The sequence below is a fragment of the Galeopterus variegatus genome, unplaced genomic scaffold (genome assembly GCF_000696425.1).
Source record: "Galeopterus variegatus unplaced genomic scaffold, G_variegatus-3.0.2 Scaffold17563, whole genome shotgun sequence".
In the NCBI taxonomy this organism is placed as follows: Eukaryota; Metazoa; Chordata; class Mammalia; order Dermoptera; family Cynocephalidae; genus Galeopterus; species Galeopterus variegatus.
Window position 1 is genome coordinate 5,836 of NW_007743674.1, and position 9,285 is coordinate 15,120.

The following is a 9,285-nucleotide window of genomic DNA, read 5'->3' on the forward strand; positions in this document are numbered from 1 at the left end:
TGGGTGAGGAGGAGCCACCGCCGCCGTCGCTGCTGCCGCCGCCGGGTGAGGAGGCGGCCGAGTGCAGAATTTTAACAAATGCTTTTTCAGCATCAATAGAGATGATCATATGGTCCTTGTGTTTGATTTTATTAATACAGTGGATCACATTTATTGATATGCGTATGTTGAACCAACCTTGCATCCCTGGGATGAATCCCACTTGAACTCGGTGAATGATGTTACATATGTGTTGTTGTATTCTGTTTGCTAATATTTTATTGAGGATTTTTGCATCTATATTCATCAAGGATATCAGCCTGTAGTTTTCTTTCTTGGTTATATCCTTACCTGGTTTTGGTATCAGGATGATGTTTGCTCGTAGAATGAGTTTGGAAGCTTTGCATCTGTTTCAATCTTTTGGAATAGTTTGTAAAGAATCGGTGTCATTTCCTCTTTGAATGTAGATGTAAGATTTCTACTGCAAGAGAATATATGTTGTTATTTAATTATTTACCTGAAGAAACCAAAGCCCAGAGAGGATAAGTGAACTTTAAAAGTCACAGAGCAGTTCATTTAGAGTTTCAGGACTGGAATTGGACAATGAACCGGGACTTTTCCCACAATGAATACTTCAGAGACTGATGTTCCCAAATGTCTCTGCAACTTCCATCGGGGAGCCCTGGGAATTGTGCCAGAAACTGCGTGTAGATAACTCCTCTTTTCCTAGGTGTCTAATCAGTCTGGCTGACTCAGGACCTGGGGTGGCCTGCTCTTATTTCTCCTTCCTTGGATCAGATGAGGGGTCCATGTCCCAGAAGTCCCTCCTACCTTAAGCATAGAGGAAGATGCTGTCTTTGCATCTGGATCTCAAGCATGCCTTGTCCACTCTTAACAAGTTAGAATCAAGAGAACCAAATCTCTACCTTAACATGAAGAACTGAGTAACTCTTCCTGGCTCATTTCGGAACTAACAGTAAGTCCTTGGTCACACATGTCCCTATTTGGTCAGGCAAGAGAAGCAGAATGGTCCACTAGAAATAGTTTTTGAAACCTTGTTCTGGGTTATCAGTTACAGAGCTAATTTTGGATAGATCACAGCATCTCTTTGACATTGTTTGTCATTCATAAAATAAGAGGGCTGTATTAGATGGTTTAGCATCCTTTAGTTCCTAAAGGGTGAAGTGGGAAGGCAGCTTTGATCCAAAAGACTATTTTATTGGGTTGCAAGTTTAACCTCTAGTCCCTGAAACTACCCTGAAATCTCCATACACCCTTGAGAGGGGATTGACATGTGGATGGAACATGTCAGGTCAAGTTGGCCGAGTTTTCAAATGTGGAAAAGCAAAAGATTTGGTGGAACATTTCTCAGCATTGGTAAGGGTCACGAAAAGGCAGATTCAGACCTACAAGTAGATATGTTCATATTAAATCTGACTCCTAAGCATTAATTTTCCCTGTATCCTATTTTTAATTAAAATAAAACAATATTTAATTCAAAAGTAAAATATAAATAAACCAGACACTCAGTACTTGTGTAAATATGCAGCCGATTAGACTTACTAATTCAACATTCAGCAATGCTTTTTTCCATTTTCGCAAACAATTTTGAATACGTTCTATGTACTAGAACCCATGCTAGACAACCTAAGATCTCCATTAAGGACCATCTTAATGTTATATTAACCATCTCTATAAGTAAAAGGCAATGCTGGGAGCTAAATATTTATACCATACAATTTATCATAGCTTAAAAAATCATTTTACCGTCCATCTACTATTTTGTTGATATGTAATTACCAAATACACACTAAGAAGCAATACGATTAATAAAAATGAGTCCCTCATGCAAAGGGACACATAGTCTAATGGGAATAAATGACCAAGTATAAGGCAATATGTCAAGTGTTCTACCAGAGACCTATATAAAGAGCTGTGGGAGCACAGAGGATAAGATGATACACTCCAACAGGAGAATATAAAATATTCTTGGAAGTTGACATCTGAACTCTTGCCTGCTGGAGAGGAGGAGGCGACACCCAGGAATGTGGAATAGCAGCAGCAGATCATAGAGTCAGGAAGTTGAATTGTGTGGGGACTGTGAGTGGCTTCATGGCTGTGAAGTGGTCTGCCATGAGGGGGAGTGTTGTTGTATAGACAGATGGAGTCTGATCATAAAGGGCTGATTCTGTCATGATAAGAGACAGCTTGGACAGTTTCCTGATGGCAGTAAGGAGCTTCACAACAGCCTGTGACATGTATTTAGTTATTCCTCCTCACAGAGAGGGGAACCAAGCTTCAGAGAACTCAAATTATTCAAGCCCATTTTACTAGGCTTGATGAAGAAGGCTAATCAATATTTTCTTAGTGCAAACTGAAGATTTTTTCTTTAGTCTATGCAACCTAAATATTCTCCTCAGAAATAAATAAATAAGTTGAAGCAGTGGTTTTAAGTGCATATATTCAGTGGGGATCACATTTTGAGGAGGTGTATAAGAAATGTTCCCCAGGTCATTGTGATACATACCTTTAGCTTGGACCCACTGGCCAGGGTATTAGAGCATTTGTCATAATAATGAAGTTGAAACCAAATGATGTATCTTTTTCCCAAAAGTCAATTGTTTTAAGTTTTATTAGTTTATTTGGCCAGAATATCATAGGAATTTAGAATATTAATTCATTTTTATAAAATTTTCATTTAGAATCAATGTAATTGTTTATATTAGGCTGCATGTTTCTATTAAATAGTGAAATTCCTGAATGTTAATTACCTTTGAGCATGAAAAGTGCAAACTGGAATAAATTTTCACTTACTTCTAATACTTATTGTAAAAGTTATATAATTGAATGAGTACAACAAAACACATCACTGTACATCCTGCCATCTGCTTAGCTTCTGAATCTGGACTTGGTTGCAATGGAGGGGAGAGAAGGTAAGAGATACCAGACAGGAAGGAGACTGGGACTTTCAGGATAGCTTCACCTTAGAATAGGAATCATGGTCCTAGCCCAGTAGCTTTCAAATACAGAAACCGGATTTTATCCAGACACTGGATTGGACCAAAGTGGACTGACTCACATCAATCACTTTCACCAAAGATTAAAGCATAAGCCAAAAATATCCCCATTCTCATTTGCTATGAGAACTATAAGTGCCAAATTGAGTGGATATTTAAATTCCCTGATGGTGCATTCTCTCCTTGTGTAAAATATGCAGAAGGCTGAGCTTGAGACAGAAAATGGTTTTGGGATCATTGAAAAGTAGCATAGCAATGCGGTTAAGAACTTGGACTTTTCACTCAGACACATTTCACTTCAATATCTTGTTGTGTAAACTTCAGCAAGTTGTTTCACCACTCAGAACCTCAGTTTCTACATCTTTAAATAAAGATAATCATCCTACTAGGACACAGGGTTATCATTTAATGGAATCCAGTGCCTGGCAAGGGTAGTGCTCACCCAGTGTTAGCTATTATTGTCACTCTGACTTTTTTCGTTAAGTCAGAGAAAAGGCAGTGAATAGAATAAACTTAAAGCCCAATATTATCTATTTATGAGATTCTGGTGTATCCTCACTGTAGCTGCTATGGGGGGAAAAACAGATATGCAAGTCCCAAATCAGGACATCCTCTTGTCTGAGCAGAGCCAGAGACAAACTAAGGTGTGGCTTTGGAGGGCAAACTAGATATTTGACACCTTCTATTTAGATTTGAAATACATTCATCTGATACATAAATGTAAAAGGCCATCTTAGAGCAAAGAAGGGCTCAGGGGCTGAAACAGACCATCTAAAACTTAGGCTTTTAAATCCAAGGAGCCAGAAGAAGAGGAGCCAAACTGGACGGAGAAGCACCTGTAAGTGACGAGCATCAAGGTTGTCAGAGGAAAAGCACAAGTAATTCCCGGCCACGCTGGGAGAAATTGGAGCAGTATTTTATGCATTTGCTATAGCTTTTCTTAGGGAAAGTTGGAAACATTAAAAAGGGCCCAAATAGAGTAGACTATAATTTTTAAAAATTTTCTTGCTCTATAACATTTTTAAATGTTAACTTACATGTTGTAATTATACATAGTTAGGGCTACAATCTAATGTTTTGATACATATACATAGGTTTTTCTTCACACAGGGTCAAAGTCATTTGGTTTTTGTTCTGTTTACTCCTCAGAGCTATATTTTAGAGATGACACCCTGGTTAACTTGTCAGAACTCTGGGTATCCCAAAATTTCCAGGATGTCTTCTGGATTATAACTTGAGTTAATTCCGTCACACTTAAAAATAATCTTTTAATTACAAAAATAATGCATGCTGGTAAAAATTTAAGTTATGCAGAAGTTGATATCCAGCACCCATCAACCCACACTCACTCCGCAGAAGTAAACACTGTCAACCTTAGGTGTGGATTCTTTCAGACAGGTTCTTACTCATATACAAGCATTTATTTATTTTTTTTTTACTAAAATGGAATTATACATATACACACTTCTGGTATTTTACCTTTCTACTTATTAGAAACATCTTATTTACTTAATTATATTCTTACTAAGTGTTAAACATTAGTGTATACTGATAGGATATGTACGATCAATAGCACACTTTTACCTGGTGCCTGACCTGTGTATCATGCAGACACTGAAATAGTTTGAAGGAGGCTTGGATAACTGATCAAGCACTGACAGCCATGTATAACTTTACAAATGATCTGATCCAAACTGTCTTTTTTTAACATGCACAATTATAAATGCAAGCTTTGCTAAAACAGAATTGTTTAAACCACAGAATTTTTTAACAAGAGTTTGAAGTACTTTCAACATAGCATTATTTTACTTTTTTGCTATTTATGCTATAATAAAATTTATTTCACACAGAATTCCAGACATGGACAGAAGAAACCAGACCAGCATCTCTGAATTTCTTCTCATGGGCTTCTCTAAGCACCCGGAGCAGCAGCTTCTCCTGTTTTGGCTCTTCTTGGGCATGTACCTGGTCACTGTGTTGGGGAACCTGCTCATCATCCTGGCCATTGGCTCTGACCTGCACCTCCACACCCCCATGTACTTCTTCCTGGCCAATCTGTCATTTTCTGATATTGGCTTCATCTCTACAATAATTCCCAAGATGCTAGATAATATTAGCTCAGGAATTAAACTAATTTCTTATAGTGCATGTCTGACACAACTCTACTTCTTTGGCCTATTTGCAGATCTGGACAACTTTCTCCTGGCTGTGATGGCACTTGACCGCTATGTGGCCATAAACCACCCCCTTCGTTATGCCATGACCATGAACTCCCAACGCTGTGTCTTGCTGGTGGCAGGGTCATGGGTAATCACTATCTTCCATGCCCTAGTGCACACCCTCCTAGTGACCAGGCTTTCCTTCTGTGGTCCCAATACCATCCCCCACTTCTTCTGTGATCTGGTCCCACTCCTGAAGCTGGCCTGTACCAGTACCTATGTCAATGACCTGGTGCTCACCCTTGTGGCAGGAACATTGCTGATTGGACCCTTTGTCTGCATCCTCACGTCTTATTTTTACATTGCATTGACTGTCCTGAGAATTGATGCCCCAAATGGTAAGCAAAAGGCCTTCTCCAACTGCACCTCCCACCTCTCTGTGGTCTGTCTGTTCTACAGCACAGCTATTGGGGTCTATTTATGTACTCCATCATCCCAATCAGATGGGAAGGACAGAGTCTTCTCAGTAATGTACACGGTGGTGACTCCCATGTTGAACCCCTTCATCTACAGCATCAGAAACAAGGATATGAAAGGGGCACTGGAGAAACTACTCAGAATAAAAACATCCTAGCATTCTTTCTCAGGACCTTAGGGTCCTGACTCCTAGACGTAGAGCTGAGGGTTGAAAATTAGTCTCCTGAGAGCCCAATCCCTGTAGCTTCCCTGAATCTGAGACTTCTTTGTTTTTGTGTTTACATTCTGAAATACAGGTTGATATCTGAGGACAGGGAGGGAACTAGTGATATCAGTAACCTCTAGTCATCTTCATAAAGGGCCCATGCTCCAAGCAGTTTACTACCCACTGTCAAAATGGTTCTTGTTCATTTTTGCTGGGTGCCTAACAGAAGTCCACATGTGGGAGATGTGTATGCATATAACATGAAAATGAACATCTAAATTTTTGCTTAGCTCAAGTTATAAAGGAAATATAGAAGACACTTCTAGCCCGAGAATATGGGATAGCGTCTGGTAGAATTAAATACAAAGGAAACATTCTGCTGTGGATTGATTGAATTGTGTCCCCCAAAATCCATATATTAGAAGTTTAATTCTCACTGTGACAGTGTTGAGGGGGTGGGAAATCTTATTATGGTAATTGAAATATGGAGCCTTGAAGAGGTGATTAGATTGTAGGACCATGCCTTAGTGAAAGGATTAATAATGGTGGTAAGGGGCATGGTTCTTGGTGCTTTAAAAAGAAGAGCACATATGATGCAGAACTTGAGAAAGGGATTTAAGTTCAAGCAGTTGCTTTAGGAAGTAGTTATATCAAAAAGAACATGAGCAGTAAAGTGAGACAGAAAAGGAAATATAGCCAAAAAGAGTGTATTATCAAGAAAATTACCACTGTGATAACCAGTGTTTAATCATACTAGAAAATTCCGGGAGTCAGTATAGAAATAAGAACCTGAATGTTATTCCATCCACAAGGTATCTGGGAATTTTATCTACAAAATATATTCAGTCATTGGTTGAAGGTTTCTCTTTGGGGGAGGTTAATTCTTTGGGACCTCTGGCCTCCTGCTCTGTGCACTGACAGAGAAGCTCTGGCTGCCAGAGAAAGCCCCCAGGCAAAGAGATACAGATGCTGGAAAATGAGAATAGGACATTGTGTGCTCTGTAGGGGTGAGGTATAAGGGAACATGAGCAGAACACTGATAGAATAAGCTCCAGAATATTTTCTCTGGCATCCTTCCAATGCCAGTCACCAGGGAAGCCTATGTGATATAACGGACAAGGGCAAAGAGGTTCCTATGTAATCTCGTTCAGAAACTTTGTATTCCATGGTATGCCATATTTTATTACAACACCATTAAGATGAACATTATGCTATGAAAACACAAAATTACCAGAGCTTTCTTAGTCAACAAGGTTGATTCCTAACAGACAGAATGTTAAAAATAACAGAAAAAAATTGTAAAACAATTAACAGGAGGTGAAAGAAATAGAAAAACAAGAAAATTTCTAACCATTCATAGTTATTCAGCTTTTAGTAACTATAGCAAAGAGTGAAAGGAGAGGGAGGTGGTGATTTTCTAAATTTTACTTTTTAAATTTTAAGTTTTAAATTTCATTGTTTACATCAGGTTTGTGTGTTATGTTTAGTATTTCTCAATAGTTTCAATTTGCATTACCAAACACTTAATTTTTTAGTATGCATGACAGTTTTATCAATGAATTAAAATAGGATAAGTGTGATTTTGACAACTTTTAGATAATATGAAACTGGGAGGAGTATTGAATACATTACATAAAGGAATCAAGTTTCCAATAAGTCTCTTAAGATTGGAATGATGAACCAATTCTATAGGAAAATGTAAAATGAATGTGTGTAAAATCCTATACTGGATTTCAAAAATGGCTCCATACATATGGCACTGGGAAGAGAAGACAGAGAAAATGGTAGCATGAAAGCAACACGTATGAGTCAACCCTAGAGTTTTCATGGACTCAAGTTTATTCATAGCTGCTGAAAAAAATAAGTGGCTTTATAATCAGAGGTACAGACCAAAGGAAGTAAAAGACTTCTATTCAGTCCTGATTAAAACCTTAAATTTGGGTACTATCTTGACTTTCTTATCTCCCTCATTCCCTCCATCTACTCCATCATCACATATTATCAAGTCTTATCTACAGAACCTCTTGTGAATCTGCTCACTTCTCTCCATACATGTGCTATTGCCCAGGTCTAATCACTTATGAACTTTTTCCTGGGTGACAAAAATAACCTCCTAACTGGTCTCTTTGCCCCCAGTTTTATGTGCCCACCTCAGTCTTCCAGATCACTCTTCACATCGAAACCAAGAGAATTTACAGAAATGCAGATCTTTGTGTTCTATGCTGTTATTTATAACTAATCCTTCAGAGGTTTTCCCCATTGCTGCTAGAATAAAGAGCAAACATGTTTATGTGGATTACAAGGCCCTGGATGGTCCAGACTCGGCATCTTCCTCAGCCTCACCTTACAACACTTACTGTTTTTCTCTTGTGCTCTTTAACCATGCTGCTCTCTTTCCACAAGTATGCCAAGCTCCTTCTGGCCTCAGGGCCTTCACATAGGTTCCTTCTGCCTGAAATGTTTCTTCCTTGTCTTCTAACTCCCACATATTCTTTAGATCTCAGATGTATGGCCTGAATATTTGTGTTCACCCAAAACTTATATGTTGAAACCTGCTCACCAATGTGATGGTTTTAGGAAGTGGGGCCCTTGGGAGGTTATTAGATCATGAAGGCCAGGCCCTCATGAATGGGATTAGTGCCCTTGCAAAAGAGGTGCCAGAGAACTGCCTTGCCCTTTCCACCATGTGAGGACAGAGTAAAAAGACACCATATAGGAGCCAGAAAGCAGCCCTCACCAGAAACAGAATCTGCTGGCACCTTGACCTTGAAATTCCTAGCCTCTAGAACTGTTAGAAATAAATTTCTATTCTTAATAAGCTACTCAGTTTATGTTATTTTGTTATAGCATCTCAAATTGACTAAGACAAAAGTTCATACTGGAAGTAGGATGCTACTGTAAGAAATACCTAAAATGTGGAAGCAGCTTTGAAACTGGGTAATGGGTAAAGGCTGGAATAGTTTGGGGATGCATGCTAGAAAAATACCATATTGCTGTGAGTGGATGGTAAAGCGCAATTCTGGTGAGGGGTCAGAAGGAGAGAAAGACTACAGAAAATGCCTCAATCTTCTTAGAGAATATCTAAGTGGTTGTGAACAACATGTTAGTAGGAAAATGGATGAAAAGGGCCATTCTGGTGAGGTCTCAGATGAAAATGAGGAACATATTATTGGAAACTGAAGAAATTTTTAAGCAAAGTTTTGAAGGTACAGCTTGGCTCCTCTTGAGTGCTTATAGTAAAATGCAAAAAGTGAGAAACAATTTCAAGAAGGAATTTTGAACCAAAAGAGAAAGAGAACTTAAAGATTTGGAAAATTCTAAGCTGGTCCATATTGTAAAAAAAGGAGAAAGATGTTTGGGAAAGAACACAGAGGGGGTAGCCAAGCAATCATTTGATAAGATCAGTATTGATCACCAGGTGCTATTCATCAAGACAATGGAAAAATGA

General features: G+C 38.7%; 1 protein-coding gene across 1 annotated transcript; it reads left to right on the forward strand.

The window, feature by feature from the left end:
• The first annotated feature begins 4,856 nt into the window (after positions 1-4,856).
• Positions 4,857-5,789, forward strand: LOC103582719 (olfactory receptor 1361-like). The gene has a single exon (XM_008564237.1). It carries the CDS (start codon positions 4,857-4,859, stop codon positions 5,787-5,789), a length of 933 nt encoding a protein of 310 aa, XP_008562459.1.
• Positions 5,790-9,285: the final 3,496 nt, after the last annotated feature.